General features: G+C 42.9%; 1 protein-coding gene across 5 annotated transcripts in view; it reads left to right on the forward strand.

Annotated features, from left to right (window-relative positions):
- DGCR8 (DGCR8 microprocessor complex subunit) overlaps positions 1 to 16,300 on the forward strand; it is a 36,715-nt gene extending 20,415 nt beyond the window's left edge. For 4 of the 5 annotated variants that reach the window (XM_031948999.1, XM_031949001.1, XM_023498681.2 and 1 more), the window contains 7 exons: positions 337 to 435; positions 2,388 to 2,470; positions 7,638 to 7,738; positions 7,846 to 7,952; positions 8,128 to 8,255; positions 10,231 to 10,344; positions 11,156 to 16,300. In XM_031948999.1, the coding sequence (XP_031804859.1) occupies positions 337 to 435; positions 2,388 to 2,470; positions 7,638 to 7,738; positions 7,846 to 7,952; positions 8,128 to 8,255; positions 10,231 to 10,344; positions 11,156 to 11,239 (716 nt within the window). In that variant the 3' untranslated portion in view covers positions 11,240 to 16,300. The remainder of the gene's footprint in view (positions 1 to 336; positions 436 to 2,387; positions 2,471 to 7,637; positions 7,739 to 7,845; positions 7,953 to 8,127; positions 8,256 to 10,230; positions 10,345 to 11,155) is intronic. The other variant, XM_031949002.1, reaches the window with a different exon arrangement.
- The last annotated feature ends 6,503 nt before the right edge of the window (positions 16,301 to 22,803 follow it).

Below are 22,803 nucleotides of genomic sequence, written 5' to 3' on the forward strand. Positions count from 1 at the left end.
CTGAGCCGTGCTACCTCCTCTGTAATCTGGTCAGCCTTTTATCAGTACAAACCTAGTTTGTACTGATCTAATTTGGTGGCTTTTATAATATTTTCTCTTTATGTCTGTCCTCCTTTGCTGGATTCTAAATTCCTTCAGGAAGAAGAATGTTTTTTTCAGTATTTTTTTTCCTAAAGTACTTTATAAGATGCTATACATAGTAGGCACTCATAAATGTTTGATGTATAATTTAGTGAATTTAAACCCTGCATTGTATTAGGGAATTTTTTTTTTTATTTTTTGAGTGGTGTTTCATTCAGGCTATATATTTTAAAGAGAATGTTTTCCATTTTTTAGAGAACCCAAGTGAGCCTTTTGGAGCCTCAGTGACTATTGATGGAGTGACCTATGGGGCTGGAACTGCAAGCAGCAAAAAGCTTGCAAAGAACAAAGCTGGTAACGTGCGCGTTTGTAACTCCCACTGCCCATCTGTTTTACTGTCCCCGCCTCTCTCTGTCTGGGGTTAAGAAAGGCATGAACTCGTAGCCAGTCTTGGGTATGGAGAGAGATTGCTGATACCATTGGATAGCTTATAAATGGTAAAATGCCAGTACACTTTGTTTAAGCATTAGAATCAGTCATCATACTGTATTTTCACATTTCACAGTGGGTTTTTATTGTGTTGTAAACTTTGTTTACATTGTTGAACTTTTTTCATGATGATGGAGGCAGCCACGTTCTTAATGGATAAAATGCTGGTCTTGAACCCTTAAAGACCCAGGCCCTCCTCAAACATCTTGGCTGTGTAACCCTGGCCAAAATCACTTTCCCTCTCTGGTCTGGAAGCAGTGCCTTAAGTCTTTTTAAGTTGCATAAGAGGTTCTGGCCTCTCTCTGTAGTGGGAGTTGCCTTACTCAGGAATTCCTGGTCCCAGTGACATCGCAAGTCAAGCCCCTCTCCCTTTCTCAGTGTTGCCAAATCTGGTTTCTGGAGTACGATTCTGTGGCTCTTCACTTGGAGCAAGTCTCTTTCTGATTGTCCTGTAAAACAGTTGGAAGAGGCTGATTCATAATGCTTAACTGTCCACCACCATTCTAACCACATCCCCATTTCTCATCATGTTTAGCAGTCATTGTTTTACTGAACCCTACCCATCCAGGATGGGGCAGAAAAGGCACCTGAATACACACATGTGCCCTCTGGTACCACTTAAGTGCGCTTGGTCCTTTGGGGAGTCCTGCAGGCTTCTTTCTTGGGAGTCAGTTGAGCCATTTCCAGACCACAGAACTGAAACAGCAGCACATTAACCGAGGAGGAAAGTGGGATCAGGACAGATCCGTCGACAACAGAGACAGAAGCTGAGGGGACAAACAGCCTGGTGGAGGCAGAAAAACAGAAGAGAGAATTGTTAAGATACAACAGACAAAGCAGCCTCATGTGCCTCAGTCACTTTTGCAGAGATCATTTGAAGTTCATGAGACCCTGATGTCATTAACAAAAGGGCTTGATCAGGTCCAGGACCAATTCCACAACATTTAAGTGTCTACTATGTATAGTGCCCTGTGCTGGGTAGGCACTGGAGGGAAGAAGAGGAAAACCAAGACAAGCCCTGAACCCAAGAACTTGACAGTCTGCTCACCAAGCCAGAAAAGTGGGGGGGTCCCACTGAAGGAGAATTCATTCCTGAAGTTTGTCCGCTTTGGAAGGCTGTGAGCTGAAGTTCTGCAGAAAAGGACTGCCTGTGGGGCAGGGAGAGAGCTGAGGGCTTTTTCCTGGCTCAACAGCTGTTTCTCTGGATAGCCTGAGTGGGCCGGCCTAGCTCTTGACTTCCGGAGACTTTGATGGGACCGGTTTTTGTTGTTGTTATTGTTGTTGTTTTAAATTTCAGCATCAAACAAATTTGGACCAATTGAAGTCAGAGTAGCTTGGGGGGAAGGAGAGAAGTGTGGGCCATTAGCTTGATTCACCCACTTCCCACATGACCTTGGGCAGCTCACTCCCCCCTTGTAGGCCGTAGCTTCTCTCTAAAATGGGAGCAGGGGCCTAGATGATCTCTCTGGTCCCATCCACTTCCCAAATTCTGAGAGGATCCCATAATAAATGAATACTAGAAATGTAAAGAGGGGAAGGAATGGGTTTGTAAGCAAATGGGTATCCAGTGAATGGGAGAACAGGGATTATCCCCTTTTCCCTAGATGGACACGTGCTTGTAGAGATGTATACACAGAAGAACAGCCTATTTTCCTGTATTTTCCATTCTTGACTTGTTCATGGGTTAGCCATAAAAGAACTTGTGTCCCAGCATTGAGGCGTTGGCTGCCTCAGTCCTGCAAGCTGATGACTTTCTAGATCTCTTTCCTCTTATGGTAATTGAGAATGAGCGCAAACTAAAATGATTCCTCTTTTAGCCCGAGCCACACTGGAAATTCTCATCCCTGACTTTGTTAAGCAGACCTCTGACGAGAAACCCAAAGACAGCGAGGAACTAGAGGTAAGCGCAGCTCGGCCTCGGGGTGGAGAACCAGAACCAGTCCCTCCTGATGCCAGTTCCCTTTCCCATGATCGCATCTGTGTTTTATGATTTTTCTGTCAGTAATTGGAGAATGGACTGGAGTTAGAGCAGCCAATGAGTGACTGTCATAGTTCAGATGTGAGACTAGGGAAGGAGAAGTAATGGGAAGGAGAAATGGAGAATGATACTGAGTTTGGGTGACTGGAAGGAGGAGGAGGAGGATCCCAACAGAAGTAGGGAATGTGCAGGGTTTGTGGGGAGAGAGAGGAGTTGGGTTTGGGGCTTGTTGACTCTGGATCACCAGGTCTACAATCCAGTGGGCAGTTGTATGAGGCTGGGGAAATTGAGAATCCTTGGCCTCGAGAAAATTGCATCCCTGCTTGCTTTTGAAAGCGCTGAGCAAGAAGGTAGAGTAAAAAACAGTCTAGGGGGGATGCTTTCAGGGTTGGCTTGAGAGCAAGGCTAGCTTCTCAGGAAGGATTGTTCTTTATGAGGCTTCTTGGGCCTAGCGGGTTCTGGACATCCACTGTGGAGGTGTCCCATTAGGTGCCCCAGGATTATGTGATAGCATTAAAAATGCCTAGTTGGATGACCAGATGGGGGCTTCCATGGCCCCTTTTCACCTCCAGGGCAGCTTTGCAGGCTGGTCATTCAGCTCAGGTTCACTTGAGGTCTTTCTGATATTCAGTCCATGTTTCCCAGCCTTCTTTATGGAATTGTTTTTGTTTTCATTTTTCTCCTTTTAGTTCAAGTTGTGCTTTGTGTCAGGTCTTAGGTGCAAATAAATGCTGACTTCCAGTGGAGAAAGTTGTTTGTTCATCATTGTTTAGAATTTCTGTGATCTATACTCCAGTGTATTTGTAACTAGAGGCACTGAATCCATTTCATCAAAGGTTAAGTGAAGACCAGGCTGGGGCTCAACCCCATGTGGACTGTGAGCGCTCACAGTGACTGAGACTGCAGAGAAGGTGCTGATCTGTGAGTCTGGAGTGTCCTCAAACCTCTGGCACCGTGTGTGTGTGTGTGTGTGTACACACACTTTACTGAATACAACTTTCAGGTTTTATGGCTATATTCTCAATTCTCTAAGTCATTAATACAAATATTGCCTCTAATGAGTTCCAGGGGAAGTGTCTGGAGAGTGTTTACCACTGTAGTTAACTGTTCTTGGAATGTGACCTTAAACCCATGTGTCTACCCCACAGGTGTAGAACCACTTCTCCATCTTCTACCCTAGGCCTTGCAGACCTGACCTGAATTTTAGGGCTCGGCCCAAGAGAACTTTTTCTCCCTACAAACAATGTGTACATTTCTGCCTCTGGGAAAGCTGGGAAGGCCATGAACTCTTTTTGCTCCTCTCCTGACCCTTGTTTCGGGGGCCTCCCCCATTCCTTCAAGGCTGAGCTGAAATGGCCCCCTCTGTGAATCTCTGCCACAGGATGTGATTGTTTCCCCCCAGGGCTCCCCACAGGCTGCTCTGTGCTGGCTTTGTTGTTTGGTTCAGGTTTCTTCCCTTTTCCCAGAAGACTGGGGACTCTATCTCAGTATTGCCCTCCAGACCTCCTCACCTTTAGTGTGAGTTGTGTATGGGAGGTGCTTAATAAATGTTTAAATGAATGAGTTTCCTATCCCTACTTACTCAAGGTGACTTGTGGGTGTGCAGAACACAGTCAATTGGCCCAGCCTGATTTCTTCACTAGGCTTTGGCTGCTGCTCACTCCCAACTAATGAATGGAGACTTTAGTGTTCGTCTTGGTGTCTCCTAAATATTAATACGCTCATTTGTAATGACTAGGATCATTCTTGTCCCTCTATTTTTTATTTTAATAATTATTTAAAACTAAGTACAAAATTTAAAAAAAGAAAAGGAAAGAAAAAGGAATTTTTTAAAAATTTGTTATGCCCAGAACATCAGGGAGGATTCAAAATATGTACCTTTAAATTTCCATTTCAAGAAAATATATATAATAGAAGACATTCTATTTATTCATGACTGCCCATTTTTGCTTTCTTGTAGATTCTCTGCTGTGTACTTTTTTACTTTAGTCTTTTTTCCCCTAACCCTAACCCAACCTCTCTAAGCAGATTACAGTTAAGCATCAATATATTTGTGTAATACACATATTCACACACACACACACGTACACTTACATGCATACATAGACATGCATCTAAAACTATGGCTCACATAAATTTGACTTTGTGTGACATCAATGATTACAGATTGTACCATTTTTTTTTTCCTAATAAGTTTGACTCCTCCTTGTCATAGTGTTTGTTTATCTTGTTTTTTTCCTATCCCTGCTAGTTTTTCCATTTTAATTCTGCTGCTTAACTTGTCTTGCTATTATTTAACCTCCCTTCGTTCATGGATCTCTCCCTTGGGCCATGTTTCCATATGGGCACTATCTTTCCTAGTTTCTCCCTCCATCTTCCCTTTTCTTCTTTATCCCATTTCCATTAATCTACACAAATACCCTTCTGTACTTCACTTTATCCTCTTCTCTGATTTCTTTATAGATTTTGGAGGATGCTATACCATACTTCATGGTGGTGCTCCCTATTTAGCCCATTCCTGATGTGAGTGGGTTTCCATTCTTGTTTGTTTATTAAGGATGGTGCTATCTGCCCATTTCCATCCCCAGAGAAGTCTCTAGTTTCCTTTTCTATTTAACCTGTGACTCCCCTCTTCCTCTTCGAAGAGCCTCCATTTGGAGGAAGGCCCAGACCAGCCATCCCACATGCACACTATCTTTCCTAGCTTGTCAGCTCCCCTTTGTGTGATTTTTCCTTTTTAGAATGTGAGCTCTCCTTGAGGACATTTTGCTTATATTTGTGTTCCCAGTACATAGCACAAGATCTGGTACATAGTAAGTGCTTAATAGATGCTTCTTAATGTGATACCTCCCTATCCCCTAATTGGTGATTCTCACAGTGTTACCACTGTGAGGGCTTTAACTGCCTAAAGATGCCGTTCTTGTGCCGGGATTGAAAGACCTCAAGTTGAATTGTGCATCATCATTGTTGTTAATCAGTTCAGGTTTAAAGTTACAGAGTAGACATCCCTGAAAACAATGTGGATTTAAGTGTGTCATTTGAAATGTTGGGAGCTTGTTACAACTTGCTCTAATTTTTTTGTGGTTCTTTTGTTACAGTTGTCAGGGGATTTAAAACACATCATTTTGCCCTGCTTTAACCTCCCTAATTGAGTTTTCCTACCAGATTGTGCTCTGAGTTTTTTGGTACTTATCTTTAGTGGTCTGGCTTCATTTCTGCTTTTGTAGCCTTCTCTTTTGTCCTTCACCTCTGCAGCTGTGGGTTGGCCAGCTTGATCCCATTAGCTTTCTTGATGAGAATAATGAAATCTCTTGTTTTATTAACAAACTTCCCTCCCTCCTTGGATTCCCAAAAGGATCTTTTTGGGAAGGTTTTCTTCCGATCTTCCCTTTCCTCCTTAGTTAAGAAATCATTTGATGGTGTTCATTCCTTACCCACAAAGAGTCCCAGTCTGTCTTTTATTCGTCTGCTTTCTATAGGAAGGAGAGGTTTGTGAAGTTGGGAGACAGAGGACCTGGACTGGACTCTCATGTCAGGGCTTTTACACTTTCCTCCCCTGCAAAACAAAGGATGCTGAGCTAGTTCATTTTCATGGTCCTTTATCCTTTGATAGTCCAGCAGTGTTGCAGTTTGCCAGATTGTTATATCCTTGCTAATTAAAATCTTTAATCCCTACACTGAGCTGGTGAATTCAACAAATTCTCCAGATTTGGAGATTTCTGATGTGGAACTTTTTCTAGCTCTTTTTGACTTTTTCCAGAATCACAAGATTTGAAGGTTGGAAGGGACCTTGGATCCCATCTAGTTCAATCCCTAAACCAGAGGAATCAAGAGAGTGCTTGAGTACCAGCCTTTTCCTTTTACAGCTGAGGATGAGGGCGATGTCCAGATCACAGTGAAAGCCAGATTTGGGCCCAGGTTCTTGGACTCCAGATGTGGGACCCTCAGTCTCCACCAGAACATAATGTTGTATCTGTTATCCAGATGTGCTTTAAGGTCTTCAGCTCCTTTGTAGGCAGGGACTCCCTGCTGACATCTAAACCAAATTGGCTTCTTGGGACCCATTGTTCTGGTTCTTTGCCCTGGGGCTCAGCTCTTCTGCTGCTTAGATACAGCTCTTGGGTCCCTCTCTGGGCCAAGCTAAACAAGCTGCTTCCTTTGTCACTCCAACTCAGGATGCCTTCCACTCTGGTTCTCCTTAGCTTGAAACCAGGGCGCTAGGCCCCTGAAGGGGTCGGGGCACATGCTTTATGTAGTGCTTGAGCAAAGTGGGGGATTCTCCAAGTTTGACATAGAGTGCTCTCCAGACACGGGAGAGCTTTGCAAACAGACAGGAGATGGAGTGAGGAACTGAGAAACCCAGTTGAGCCTGGAATCCAGCGTGCATAAGGGCAGTGATCGGGCTGAAGCTGGAAACAGGTCAGGGCCAGGTTGTAGTAGGCTTGGGGAGAGGAGTGTCAGACCCATACTGCAGAAAAGTATCTAGCCACAGAGGGAAGGATGGGCTGTCCCAGACAGAGACTAGAATCGGGGAGTCCAATTGGAAGCCTCTTGCATAGTCTAGAGGAAAAGATGACTGGAGAGAAAGGATCATATGCAAGAAATGGCAGGAGTCGAGTTGGCAGCTGATGGAATGTGTTCTCAAGAGCGTATCATGTTCAGAGGCAGTGCTCCTTCCCTACCCCCATCCCATGTCCTTTACTTATCCTCTTTCAAGGAAGATGTCTATCCTAAACCACAGTCTAGTTGGAGATTTTATCCCATTAAGTGTCATTGACTTCTGAGCCCAGATTTGCCTCTTTGTGTTAGGATCTCAACACAGATGCTTCATAATGGAAGAAAGGGTTTTGAGGTGAGATTCTAGCAACAGTGCTTGTGATGTCCTGTTCTGCTCAATATTTTATTAAAACCTTGTATGTTTCTAGCTGAAAAGAAGCAGATGTATAATTCCCCTAGGTTCACTGTCCTGGATTGTGGCTTTTAGGTGTAGCTTAGGTGACAAGTGTGTATGTGTGCTTGACTCCAAATTTAAGAAGGTTTTTTTTTTTTTTTTTTTTTTTTTTTTTTTGGTTTTGTTTTGTTTTTGTAGTATTTTAACCATATCAGTATTGAAGATTCACGTGTCTATGAATTGACCAGTAAGGCAGGACTTTTGTCACCATATCAGATTCTCCATGAGTGCCTTAAAAGGTAAGTGGAGGCTTCAGGTGGCTCACATGTGGCCTGGTTGCAGGGGTGGCTGCATCTTTGGTTCTGGAATCTGTCCCTAGGTGACAGAATTTTGTTTTCCCTTAAAGAAACCACGGAATGGGTGACACAACCATCAAGTTTGAAGTAATCCCTGGGAAAAACCAGAAGAGTGAATATGTGATGACTTGTGGGAAGCACACTGTCCGAGGCTGGTGTAAGGATAGCCTATGTCTTTTAGGCATTTTATATTGTCCCTCTTTATGTTCTTCAATTAAATGACTTCCTAATTAAGGAGCTTAACCTCTGCTGGACTTCAGTAGCATATGTGTCTGCTTGTGCTTTGTGTCCCTTAATGTGTCCTTTCCATTTTTCCTTCTCTTTTTTCATAGGTAAAAATAAGAGAGTTGGGAAACAATTAGCCTCTCAGAAAATCCTTCAACTTCTACACCCACACGTCAAAAATTGGGGCTCTTTATTGCGCATGTATGGCCGGGAGAGCAACAAGATGGTGAAACAGGTGATTGGGAACTCTCTGTTCACTTCTGGGTCAGCACAGTTCATTTTTGTGGCCCCCATTGAAAATCTCCTATCCGCTGTCTTTCCTGGTTCTCTTCTAGGCACAGGGCTCTTTTCTCACTTGTGGGACCTTGAGAAGCTGAGTAATTCAAGAGACTTGACTAGGAATTAGTTGAGTGTCTCAGCCCAAATAGACTCATCAGATTTCCAATGTTGAAAAGGAAAGATCTCAGTGGTTCAGTCCAGCCTTTTCTGGCAGCAGGAATCCTTCCTCTCCCAAGGTAGCCATGGAAACGGGAACCCCTGCTAGTACCCCATTCTCTCTGGCCTGAGGACAGCCTTTTTAGGTTTGCCGTCTTCTGTGACCCGTAACCTCCCCTTGGATTAGCCAAAGCAACGCCTTTCTGGACTGGTGATTTCCGACGACAGAAACTTGCCTGGCTTTTTGTAACTGTGAGCTGTCTTTAAATGTTTCTTTGCTTTCCTGGGGAAATCCTCTCATGCTTGACAGACACCAGGGCAGGGAACTGGATGGTCTTCAGGGGAGGAAGGGAGTTAGTAAGCCTGACTCGGGCACACTTTCTCTGCCAAATCTAGGGTTGTAGGGCTCTGCCACAGAGGGTTTTAAATTGGAAAGTATACTTGGGTTTTAGAAATAGGTTCATGGGTCTCTTTTTGATTGCCTTCCTTCTGGGGATGATACCAAGGAGAACTGGCTGAACATGAAGGAAAAGTTGAGAAAAGAAAGAGCACTGGACAATGAGGCAAAGCTTTAACCAAACTGATTAATTTGGGATGGAAGTGGAAGGAGGTTTTCATGAATTAGCAAATAAGTAAGGGTTTCTATATCTCTGCCGAAGATATGGCTGGAACAGATTTTCATTTAAAAGTGAGGATTTGGAATAGGTCCATTGAAGTCCACTCTAGCTCTGTTATATCGAAATGAGCCTTTGGTATTTTAACCTTTAGTGTCTGATCTCGTTAGGCATTTCCTTTATGCTGTGTTTCCAGTTAACCTTGTCTGCTCCTGCTCAAAGGCAAAAATAAAGTTGTGTCCTCGTGTCCCTAGAGTTGGATGAATGAGTTGTCAACTGTAGAATTCTTTCTTCCCTCCTTTATAGGAAGGGAGCTGCCCAGCATTGAGTAGGTATCAAAGCTTTCCTTTTATTTTCTCATTTTCATGTGGGTTCCTGGCTTAGGGTGAGAAGGAAAGAGGAGGGTCATTATCTGCACAGCTGTTGGGAAGTGAGGTTGTGGGAAGATGTCCCACTTCCTTGCAAAAGGAGTTAGATTTAAACCATTTTCAACACTGAGATTCTGGTAGAGTCTACTTGTTCTGACACAGCTTAATTAGGGAGAATCCTTGAACTCTATATCCCCTAAAATCTTCTCCTTGATTTACAGATGAGACCACTTAGACTTAAGGAACAGCTAATAAGGCCTTCTGTCTTTGTGTTCCATGATGTTCTTACCAAGTGCTTTGTCATCTGTTTATCTCTACCATTGCCCATCACCTCCTTGATTGTTCCTTTCTTTGTCTAAACTCAACCTCTTGGCCTTCACCCCCTCCCATATTTGAAATTTCTCTCCCATGAATCTACTGGAAAGTTTGTGCCCGTTCTGCAATGCCTGGGATTTGTCATGGAGCTGGGCAGGACCAGCATTTAAGAAACACCCTGTATTTGCCTTAGGAAGTGGCTTCCGTGTTCCCTTGCTCTATCTTTGCTCTTAGCATTAGCTAGTTTGGTCAAGACCTTCTGGGGCCAACCACTAGGAATTGAGAGGTGGTTTCCTCATCTGCAAACTGGGGATAATCCCTCCAGTAGCCACTGCCCACTAAGGACATCTACAGCTTCCTTTGCCTTAGATTGGGTAAATATGCTTTTCTGAAATCTGTCCTTAAGCCATTTTTCAAGCAGGAAGGGAACGCTGTCTTGCTGTTTAACTGTCCCTATTATCATTGTCTTGTTCAACAGGAAATGTCAGATAAAAGTGTGATTGAACTTCAGCAGTACGCCAAAAAGAACAAGCCAAATCTACACATTCTGAACAAACTGCAGGAAGAGATGAAAAAGCTGGCGCAGGAGAGGGTGAGCTATGGGCCAGGGCTGGGGGGTGGGGGGCGGTGCTGGCAAGTGCTGGAGCCCTCCTTGGTGGGCTTCTGATCCCCTTATTCCCCATATGGCAGCATCATAGACAAGGTACTTGGGTCAACGGAAGCAGCTTCATCATAATGGCCAACCTCAGCCCACTCATCCCCGACTGCCCTGATCTGTTTTTTCCAATTCAGGCACCAGCACCTACAGAGTGACCCCGAAGTCTTAGTCACGAGATCACCTGGGCCGGCTTAAGTCCCCGGGGACAGTGATATGAGTAGAGTTCTCTTGACATCCCTCCTTTCCTCCAAATCTCCTCATTGCATCTGTTGGCCAAAACATGGCCCTTGGCCTTTCCTTCTTGCTTTGTATGAGAGCAAAGTTAAGTAAGAGGTACCCAGAAAAAGAGGAACCCCGAGCCCTGAGTGTGCCAGGTTAGCTAGATCTCTGCCAAGTCTCCACAGACCCCTCGCCTTCCCCAGCCCGCTCTCTTTCTTGGGGCCACCACATTTCTTTGAGAGAGGTTTAGGGTGCTCTGGGAAGGAAGTCGCAAGGGCCTGTCAGGAGCAGGCCTAGCATTCCCAGGTCATGATGGTGCTGCCACGGTTCCCTTTTCTGGGTGATTTTCTTTCCCAGACATTCTGGTCCCCTTCAAAGACAGGTTGACTCCTCAGCTCTGAAGATGTGGCTTCTATCAGACAGCCTGGGAAGGGGCCGGCCTGGCTTTTGTGAGTCTGTGCCTGCAGGCAGTTTTAGGCCCCACCTTTTGACTCAAGCTCTTCTGTACTTGTCTGTGTGTTTGTAGGAGGAAACCCGGAAGAAGCCCAAGATGACCATAGTTGAGTCAGCTCAGCCCGGCAGTGAGCCTCTGTGCACAGTCGATGTGTAACCAACAGCCCGAATGGGGAGCAGTGAGACAAGCGGCCTGTGGCCCCTGGGAGCCGCGCTCAGCAGGCTGCTCTTCAGAGATGCGTCCTTCAGTTTCTGCCCCGTCGGGCCCCTGTCATTCACCCCCAACTTGTTACCTCTTAGGAGTCATGTTTAAATGATTGATCACAAAGGAAAAAAAAAAAGGGCTCTTTGGGGGGCCACCAAGCAGAGTTGCTAACAAACCACCCTTCACTACAGACCATCATCCATAGTGTCTGCATTGGATGGGTGTTTCCGGATCAGATTCAGAGTATGTACAGTTTGGAGCAGATGTATTAGCTCTATGAAGAGATACGGGCTTCTGTGTATGTGCCTCAAACTATTTTTATGGAAGGTTTAGTTGCATTTCAGCTTGTAACAGTTTGCACTGGGAGAGGCCCTTTGGTGCCCAAGAAAAGGACTGAGCAGTTAGGAGCTGTGTTCCAATCTCAGCTTGAGCCCATCCCTGCTGGAGGCCTGACTTGGGGAGCAGGACCAGGTCACGTTTTTAAATTCCCAAACCAAAATGACTCATAGTAGGAGTGAGTGACAGGTTTGATTCTCCCCCACCCCCCACTCTGACCCTTTAAAAAAAAAAAACTTGGGGAACAGCTGTGATGAGTAATTAATTGTAGCGGTGAAACTCCTTGGCCCTTTGGGCACCAAAGCCACTTTTTGGCTCTTGGAGGATAAACTTTTAACTGAAGACGATGATTATTTTAACTGAAATTTTCTGCCAGTGCGTAACAGTTACAAACTGAAGCCGTGATTGGCTGATTTTAATAAGTTTACTGCCTCGAGTGCATTTTTATTTGTTTTTTACCCAACTCTTAAAACCCTTAAAAAGAGACTTTTTTTAAAATACCAAGACTCCCTTCTCTTCCTCTTTTCCTTGGTTGGCACCCAGCAAAACGTTTTTAAGAAATTGATTTTTCTCGGTGTGTGGCTGGCTATGGAGCTGTGCTGTGATGCTTTGATGAGATTTTTGTAGCAGTCTTGAATAGCAGCTTTGGCCTTGATGTGTGTGGTGTGTTAATGATGATGAATTAAGGCATTTGGGGGTGTGGGACTGGTTAAGAGCTAGCCAGAGGTGGTCCGGTACGCTTGGATATCCAGCCAAGAGCACCGAGGTGGACTGCGCCTCTAAAGGTTGTCTGTTGGCTCTTGGGGCCAGCCTCCTGCACCTGCCTTCAGGGGCCCATTGGCTTCTTGTCAAGCAGTGGAGATCGTCCACGAATCCCGCCATCCCCCCATGGTCCCTGGTTGTGGTGCTTGTTTTTCTAAGAGCAAGGGACAGGTGAAGGAGCCTGCCCTCTCCATGTGGGAGAGGTGGGGCTGCCCCAGATGACATGGTGTGAGGATCTTTTCCCTGTAGACATGCAGTGTCCTGGTTCCGAGGGGCTCTGGGGGCCTGCCTCCGTCCTCCAGCGGGGCCTTCTTGGCTGTGGGGCGGACGAGTCCTTCCAGATCTTAGAAGAAAACTTGTGCTCATTCAGTGGTATGGTCAGTGTGAAGTCTGAAGAATTGCTGTCTGTTTTTCCGTGTAGAAAAGGAGAAAGGAAGGTGAGATTCCTCATCCCTCCTCTTAGTAGAGCTTTAATGCAGGGGAAGGCAGCAGGCTCTGGGAGAGACTCCTTGGTGGGTCAGATGGCCAGAGCTCTGGCAAGGGCTGATCTCCTTTGCCTTTGGGCAGCACGTCCATCCCACCACCCCAGGACCGGCCAAGTGCCCGTTAGATTTGTGCCCCCATTCCCTGCCCCTCCTTTATCTCCCACCCACACCTTTGTTTCTGGGTCCCAGAGCAGACTCCGACCTGCCTCAGAAGTCTCGCACCTTGGAAACAGGCAAAAATCACAAACGCCGCCACTTTAGTAGTCATCCCTCGGCCCTGGCTCTGAATCATGTAAAGGTGACTTTTGCCCTTAGCGAGAACAGGCAGAGACTCAGTGACCCAAAGCTCTGTCCATATTTGGCGTTGCTGTCGGCACAGCCTCGGACTCCCCTTGGGGTGGATTCAAGGGTCACAGTTTCCTCCTTAGCAAGGAGGGGGGCTGCTGGGCTGGCGGCTTTTGGCGAAGTCGCTCCCTCAGTCTTTGAGTGTCACCCACGTGATGAGCGCTTGATTGTGGGTGTCTGTGCCAGGACCCATCTGTGGACTCGCCACCTGGAGCAAGCATCCGGAGGAAGCCCTCACCCTCCTCACTTTGGCCTGGGTGCGCATCCTGGGGCGGAGGGTTCTTGAGGTACCATGTCAATAAAGTGGGACCATCCTCTCTGCTTGTTTGCTTCTGTATGCGCCAGCTTGGGGATAAAACAAATCCCTGTCCTCCCAGAGCGTAAAGTCAGTCAGGAAGGAATGGACATTGGCTTTGAAAGTAAGTTCATGGGTTGAAAGTGGGCAAGGGAAAGAGAATCCCCCTAACCTCACCCTTGAACACCTATTAACTTGTCCTTTGAGGGCCTGGGCTTTCAGAAGCAGGGATGGGTGCTGCCTTTCTCTGATTCTGTGGGCTGTGGGCACTCAACATGGGGCCCCTGGGCTTGTCTTAAGATGTTGCCTGCCCCAAACTCCCAGCTCATGTGATTATGAGGCCGCTCTTCTCTGTCAGGGGAACTCCTTGTGCGCCTAGTGTCAGAAGGGTGGCCCAGCCATGGGGCACTGGGCACTTGGGCATTTCCCAAGCACCTCCAAGCTTCTGTGGTAACACGCCCGTTCTTGGGGCCCCTCAGACAGGTCTGAGAGCTGCCAGCTACCTCTGGGGTGAAATGAAGATGAGACCAGGGGGGCAGATTGCCTAGAATTGGGTAGGGGAGAAGTAAGAGCCCTGGTGGGGCACAACCCCCTGGCAGGACTGGGGGCTAAAATGATAAGTGGCATTTGTGCAGGGGAAAAGACCCGGCTGGGCCCTGGGCCAGACCTCTCTGAGCCTCTGTTCCTTCAACCATAAAACTGAAGGGGGTAGAACCCTGTCTGTCCTCTGAGATGGTTCCTCTGAGGCCCCACATGAGCTGGCCCATTGCAGGTTGTTCTTAGAATGCAGGAGCTGCACCGGGTCCTGAGAGACCTGGAGGGTTTTCAAGTTGCTCTATCCCAATGGAAGTGATGGGGACCCCAAAACCGAAAATTCCAATAAAAGCCAGCGCTCTGTCGATGGAACTCCTGGCATTGAGTGCTGTGGGCCTCCCCCTCTCGTCAGGGACCCAAAAGGGTAGCTGCTTTGTTGAAGTGGTCCAGCTCCTGGCCTGGGGCTATGTGAGCTGAGTTGGGCCCAAAGGGGTGGAGGAGCCTTATCTTGATGGCTCCATGTTGTCCTCTGTTGTGTGTAGGGATAGTGCCCGTGCCGGCTTTGAATCCCAACTTCCCACGTGGAGAGCTTGTTGGAAAAGGAAGTAATTTGTACCCTTGAGGGCTAAGCGCGGGCCCTTCATCGTGAATCAGCCCTTCAGGTGAATCAGGACAGAAGGGAAAGTCTCTTGTCTAGTCCGCTTGGCACTTTTTACCCAGGAAGAAGCAAATGCACAGAAGTGAAGGGGGGGGGGGGTCTCAAGATGGGATAGAGCTTTGGACTAATAGTTGGGAAGACCCAAACTCAAAGCCGACCTTAGATACTTCATAGTGTTGGACCCTGAGCAGTCCACTTCCCTGTTGCAGCCTCTGGTCCAAGGCTGCTTTGAGGACCAGGTGTGAGTCACAAGCCTGAACCTTGGGTGTCCCACTTTATTTAATGCTGGCTTTTGTGAAAGGTCCTGTGGCTCTGGAGAGCTCCCCTGTTGCCTCCTGCCTTCAGAGGCATGCTCAGTCCTGGCTGACCTGACACCTCTGATTTAGCAAAGGCCTAGCTGGGATTTAGTCTCCTTTGCTGAGAATTAACATCTGTCACATTCCCCCCATCTCCATGGGTTGTTTTTATGTAGATGGACTTCTTAATTTCTATATCCAGCCTTAGGCTCTCTCCTTGACTTGGGTATTCTACAGCTTCCTTAAATTCATCATTTCCAAAGTGGAGCTCATGGCCCACATCCACCCCTGCTAGTGACCCCACCCCCCTTTAAAATTTGCTCTTACTGGTGTCTCCAGGTTTGAGCCCTCTTCCAGGACATCCAATCCACATCCTCATGATCCTCTCTCTCAGGCGCCCTTCTCCCGGTACATAATTAAGGACCAAATCTAGCAGGTACTATTAGGAAACATTCTGATTGGTCTCCTTGCCTCAGGCTCTCCCTGCTTGAACCTCCACACTTTCCACATGGGGTTCTTAGTACCATTTCTTGGGAAATTTTCCGTTTTTATGGATGCCAAATTCCAAGAAAAATCAGTTGAGAAATTGGGGGAAAGTGTTGTTTTGTGAGAAGTAAAGGATAATGATCAACATTGAGTTAAAAGGCGTCTGTGGACAGTGTTGAAAGCAAGAGCAGGGTGCACTGACATAAGAGGTGAAAGTTAAGATGGATAGGTCCAGGGTAAGAGTTTCGAGAAGAGAGCTCAGTCATAACTGTTGACTTTGTCTGTGCTCATGGCCGTGTCTGCTGGTAACAGTGAATCATTCTTGGAAATCAGTGTTATTAAATTTCTATACATAGTATACTGTATCCAAATCCTTTGAGCGGTGTTCCAAGAAGCAAAAGAAGTCCCTAATTAATGATCTTGGTTCATGCTCTAATGTAGTAGTTTACCTTGTAGGAGAGCTGAATGGTAGCATTTGAATAATAATATTTGCTGGCATTTTTCAATATTTTCCAAATATTTCCATATTTGAATATCTGCTATAGACTAGAATTCTTTGTAAGTACTACTAAATTTAATGTTTATTTATTAAACACAATTTTTTTTACTTCCCTCCCTTTTTATTTTTTCCAATTGCATGCAAAGATAGTTTCCAACATTAACTTTTATAAGATTTTGATTTCCAAATTTTTCCTCTTCCCAAAACAGCAGTCAATCTGAGGTTATATATATGTGCAGTTACATTAAACATATTTACACATTAGTCATGAGGTGAAAGAAGAATCAGTACAAAAGGGAAAAACCACAAGGAAAAAAAAAGTGAAAATAGTATGCTTCAGTCTGCATTCAGATGCTATGTATTTCTTCTCGAATGTGGATAGCATTTTCTATCATGAATCTTTTAGAATTGTCTTAGATCATTGTATTGCTAAGTCATAGCTTCACTTAGTATCAGTTCATATAAGTCCAGGTTGTTCTGAAATCTGCCTGCTCATCATTTCTTATAGAACAGTGATATTCCATTATATTCATATACCATAATATGTTCGCCATTCCCCAATTGATGGGCATCCTCTCAGTTTTCAGTTTGCACAAAAGGAGCTGATAAAAACCTTTTTGTAAATGTGGGACCTTTCCCCCTTTTTATGATGTTTTTAGCATATAGACCTGGTAGTGTTATTTCTGGATCAATAGGGAAGCACTGTTTTTATAGCCTTTGGGCGTAGTTCCAAATTATTCTCCAAAATGGTTCACAACTCCACCAACAGTGCATTAGGTGTTCAAATTTACCCACTTCTCCAACATAATTTTCCTTTATTGTCATATTTGCTAATCTGATAGGTGTGAGGTAGTACCATACAGTTGTTTTAGTTTTCATTTCTCTAATCAATAGTGATTTAGAGCTTTTTACATAATGACTATAGATAGGTTTAATTTCATCTTTGTTCGTATCCTTTTACTACTTTTATCAATTGGGGAATAATTCATATAATAAATATGACTCAGTTTTCTATATATTTAAAAATTAGGCCTTTTTCAGAAATCCGTAGTATAAAAATTATTTCCCAGATTTCTGCTTTCCTTCTAATTTTGGTTGCAGTGGCTTTTTAAAATTTAATGTAATAGAAATTATCCATTTTGCCTTTCTTTCATAATGTTCTCTTGTCTCCCTTCTCTATAGATTTGACGATTAAACTATTCCTTTCTTAATTTGCTCATGGTATCACCCTTTATGTCTAAATCATGTACTCTTTTTGACCTCATCTTGCTATATTGTATGAGATGTTGTATGCCTAATTTCTGCCATACTATTTTCCAGTGTTTCCAGCAGTTTTTGTCAAACAGTTTTTATCCCAGAAGCTGGAATCTTTGTGTTTATCAAACAGTAGATTATTATAATCATTGACAATTAAACACAATTTTTAAGATCCATTAAAAGAATTTGGAATGTTGGAAATATTTTATGAAAAACACAAGAAGTCAGCTCATTTCCAGGTCCTTTAAGTCATTGTTACAATACGTTAGTTCACAAAGTAATAAACTATATGTTTATTACTATATCTTTTTTATTCATATTTACAGAAAGCCTCTTGCCATCCTATCATAGAAAGATGATTCACTTATTATGGTCACTCATTATTTAAAAAATAAAAATTAAACATTGTACACAATATAGGATAACTTACAACTGGGGGAATCCCTAAGAATGCCTGGGAATTTAAGTTTCTAGTTTCCAGTCCCAAAGATTAATATTTATGGGGAATTTGAAGACACCATCCACATACTGTGTAAAAATCTTTTGCTTATTTAATTACAGTGATTCCCTGTTACCTTCAGATTCCAATATGAATTCCTCTGGAATTTTAACCATAGCCTGCCCTTCTTACCTCCCCAGTTTTCTTATACTCAACTCCTGCAGGGTCTAGCACAATTGGCTGACTTGCAAGGTCTTGGAAATAGCCACCCCTTCCCAGCTTTCTGTGGATCTGGCTGTCCCCTACATCTTCAATGCTCTGCTCGCTCACTCGTTCTGATTTCCCCATCACTGATCCTCTTACAGGCCACTTATCTCGCACTCTACATAATTTTTGTGGATTTATTTACATGTTATCTCCACCATTATATAAGCTTCATGAGAAAAGGCATTATTTGTGTTTTTTCATTATAAAGTGCTTGGAACGGAATAGCTTCTCAATGTTTATTTACTAATTTTAAGAAGAAAATAAATTTGTTGGCTATGGAGTCATTTCAGAGAGCACAGAGGAAGGGGTAGGTAACTTTTGGGGATAGGAGGTAGGAATAAGGGAGCAGGAAGAGCAGAAACAACAAAACCATGGATGTAAATGGGATGAACTTGCCCATTAAATGGAGGGAGTTTTAAAATGGATCAGAAAACAGAACTTAACAATTGGTTGTTCAGAAGAAACATACATTTGGGTGGAACAGTGGGTAGAGCACTGGACATGGAGTCAGAAAGACTTGAATGAATTTGACATTTACTGTCGCCCTGGGCAAATCAGTTCACCTCTGTCTTAGCAAAATGGGGACAGTAATAATACCTATTTCAGTACCTGTTGTAAGGATCAAATGAGATAATTTTAAAGGACTTAGTATAGTCCCTGACGGATTGTAGGCATATATAAATGTTATTGATATTATATTCTACAGGGTTAACGTAGGGGAAGAGTCTATCTTAGCCAGATTTAAAAAAAAAAGGGGGGGGGGGGAGATGGCAGTCACAAACACAACATTAAAATACACATGGTTTATGTGAACTGATGCTAAGTGAAGTAACCAGAATCAGAAGACAACAGCAACATTTTGCAGTGATCAACTATAACTGACAGCTCTTCTCAGCAATACAGTGATCCAAGACAATATCAAAAGACTCATGATGAAAAATGTTAATCAGAAAAAGATATGGAGTAAATGCAGATTGAAGCAAACATTTCGCTTTTATTCTTGTTTTCCCCTTTTCTAATTCTTTTATAATATGACTAATGTGGAAATATGGTTAACATGATTGATTACATAGAATCGGTATGAAATTCCTGCCTTGGGAAGGAGAAAAATTTGGAACTTGGAATCTTAAAATCTGAATGTTGAAAAGCGTACTTAAAATACAAATATAAGCAGTGAGAGTACATCATGTGTAAAAACACCATAAAGAATGAAACTATCAGTATTAAATATACAAGAACATTGTACTTAAAGCACAGTAAGCAGAATGGAACACTGGAGAAAGCACTGATTTTGGAATCTGAGAATCTGGCTTCAAGTCTGGCCTCTGAAACTTGGTTCCTGCCTCACTTTAAGCCATGTCATTTACTTTTCTTGAAACCCACTTTCCTTGAGAAATGAGAGCTGGAGCAGCTGGTTTTTGAGGTTTCTTCCAAGCTCTAAAGCAACAAGATCAAATCCAAAAGAAGTAAATGATTATAAGAAGTTAAGGATCTGAATCAAGTCAACAGGATAGATCTTCATTGATTACTGAATGAGAAAAGTTATATACCTAGTTTTCATTTTTCCCATGGCACTGTTGCAAAAGCTGAACTTGTGCAAGGACAAAGACCTCAGGCATATATATTCACATATTCTTGGTAGATGATAATTATCATACAATTATAAAAATAAAAAAGTTATAGCCTAAGATCAATTTTTTTTAAAAGATCCAGAGTGAAATAGAAACCAAATAATGTGATAATTTAGAAGTCGATCAAGAGAACAAATCGGTGAAATAATTCTATTCAAGAACATGATACAATGGATTGCCATACAACTATAAAGAATAGAAAAATCAAATAATCCTGAAATAACACAAAGATCAAGAAAATTTAAGTTGAAAAAATTATGACAAGATTTTCTAATTTCTATTTTCTAATTTGATGTGAGAGAGCAACAAAAGAAAAAATAGCAAAATAAAAGAGAAATCACAATAAAAGAAGAAATAAAGGAATTTCCCCCAAAAATATATTAAAAAATATGTCAACGAGACATAAAGTTTAAAATGACTAAGTATAAAATTTCTAAATGAACAGAACAGAGAATGAGAACTACTTAATTTCAGAAAATAAAAGTATTCAGAGCAACTCCAAAAAGGAAAACCAAAATGAAACCTTATGCCTATATGGAGTTACAAGTGAATTCAAATAAGTATTAAAGAACATTTCACGGCTACATTTATACAAATCATAGAAAGCCCTTCCCATGAGATAAATGTTGCCCAGATAACTAACCAAGCAAGAAAAAGGAAGGGGAAGAAATTATTTAACATCAATAGGAAAAGACAAAACATTAAGAATAGCTAACATGGACATAGCAGTTATATAGTGTCAGGTACTATATGAAGTGCTTAGCAATTATCTCATTTGATCATAGCCATGATAGGTAAGTACCATTATTGTACACACTTTTCAGATGAGGAACCTTTGATTTCTAGGGTCTCATAGTGTTTAAGGCTAGATTTAAACACAGGTCCTTTTGATTCCAGGTCCTATATTCTATTCACTGTGACACCTACATGTCCTTTAAACCAATATCTTAAAAAAATTACTATGATTAGGTTAAATTTATGCCAGGAATGGAGAAAATGCTCAAAATGTTCCATAGTATAAACATAATAGGGCATATTAATAAGTGGCAAAACCATAAGGTAACATGAGAAAACCTTTGACAAAACACATTGATGTTAAAAATACTAAAAAAGGAACAAAATGAGCATTTCACATTATATACATGTATGATGTGTCATTTATAAATAGTATATATTTGTCCAGTCATGTCCAATTCGGTGACCTATTAAGATTTTACCTCAGCAAAGATTTTACGGGTGAAGAAACTGAGGCAAACAGTTAAGTGACTTGCCCAGGGTCATACTAGTGTTTGGAGTTTTTTTTTGAACTCGGATCTTCCTGACTCCAAGCTCTATTTGCTGCTGCCATTTATCTGACTCAACACATACACACAGTGCATGTGTGTGTGTACCGATATGTATACACATATATATATATATATATGTATACACACACACATATATATATATATATATATATATATAGTGATAAACATTAAAAATTAAGAGTTCATCTTATTTATAATGGAAAAAATGCTAGCTTTTCCACTAAGTTTGTACTAATAAGGATATAATTGTCTCCACTATGTTTTAAACATTTCTGAAAATGCCATCTATAGATAGAGGTTGGTTGAATTAATAGCCTCATGCTAATTAAAGTAACAAGATGTTCTAGCCCTATTAGCTTTATTAAGTGAGACTGTCTCTATTAAGTCAATCCATCCATCAAAGAAAGGTATTACACTACCTGTAAAGTCTTTAATCCAGTTTGGAAGGAATAAAATTCAAGATACTCCACAGGAAGTGTGCTGGGATTGGTTGGGCCACTCAGTTGTACCTGGGAGGTGGAGGCCTGGATAAACTAGCAAGCTGGTCTAGAATTGGCAATCCTAACTCAGTTCTGGAGGCAGATATAGCTAATCCCCAAGGGGGAACTGCTTGGAGTAGGAGGAAAGAGCCCGTTTCCTCTTCCCTGTCCTCCCCTTTCCCAAAGGGAGACATTGTTAACTTCAGAAGGTGGAAAGATTTGGATTTCTCCCAAGTTTCCTCCAAATGGTAGCACCCACACAAGAAGCCAAGGATAAACGGGATGTTCTGAGGGAAGATTCTCCAATGAGAACCTCATGAAGATCCCATGAAGAGGAAAAAAAAGAATTTCCAATGTTTGTTGCCCTTTGCCACATGAGCTCACTTTCCCTTAGCTTCTATATGTCCTCATGGCAGATTGTGCTCCCAGTTTTCAGGTAATGCTTTTGTATCAACTGTTCTTAACAAAGCCACCTTAGTACTTTTAAAAGGTAATTAAATCCCTCTTACATGTTATGCACTGTGCTAATCACTGGGGATACCAAAAAAGGGGGGAGGGAAACAGTTTCTTCTCAAGGAACTCTTAGTTATATCTGAATAAGATACGATAAATTGGACATGATCTCAGAGGGAAGGAGCCGAAATTGAGGAGGTCTGGGAAGGGTCCTTGCCGAAGATGACATAGCTGAGAACAGAAAAAAATGAAAAGGGAGAGGTGGAAACAGTGCTCTGGGTGTAAGATACAGCCAGTGGAGTTGGGAGATGAATGGTTGTTAGGAACAATTTGGAAAGGAGGGTAAGATATAAGACTGGAAAGGAAGGGGTCAAGATTGAAGGAATTTTCTGTGTATTTGGAAGGTCACAAGCCACCTGGCTTTCTTGAGGAAGCAAATAATACGATTGGGAAGATCAATTCCATGGCCGACTGGATGATTATTGAAGCAGGGAGATCAACCAGCAGACTATGGCAATAATCAAGGCCTTGCCCCAAGGGCAATATCATGGGAGAAAGGGTAGCACATAAAAGGATATCTGGAAGGATATAGTTGGGGATGGGGGGAGTGCAGAGGACAGTGCAGAGTTCAACAGGGCATCTAAGTTGTAAGCCTGGAATAACTGGGGAGATGGTGATGTCCTCAACAGAAATGGGGACATTTGGAAAGAGGAAGGTTTAGAGGGAACAATGAGTTCAGTTCTGGACATTTTGAGTTTACGATGTCTATAGGACATTCAGTTCAAAATTCCCAATAGAACACGTTTTGCACGATTTAAGTGTTTAATGAGTATCAGCCTTCTCAGCGGGCGAGGGAGAAAATTTTGGACTCTAAATTTTAAAATGTAAAACAAATGTTCTTTAGCTAGAGATGCATCACCGGAGGTCACGAGAAAAGCTAAACCAATATATCTAACCGATTGCCATTTAAAATAATATAGCTGGAGA

Source organism: Sarcophilus harrisii, chromosome 1 (genome assembly GCF_902635505.1).
Source record: "Sarcophilus harrisii chromosome 1, mSarHar1.11, whole genome shotgun sequence".
NCBI lineage: Eukaryota > Metazoa > Chordata > Mammalia > Dasyuromorphia > Dasyuridae > Sarcophilus > Sarcophilus harrisii.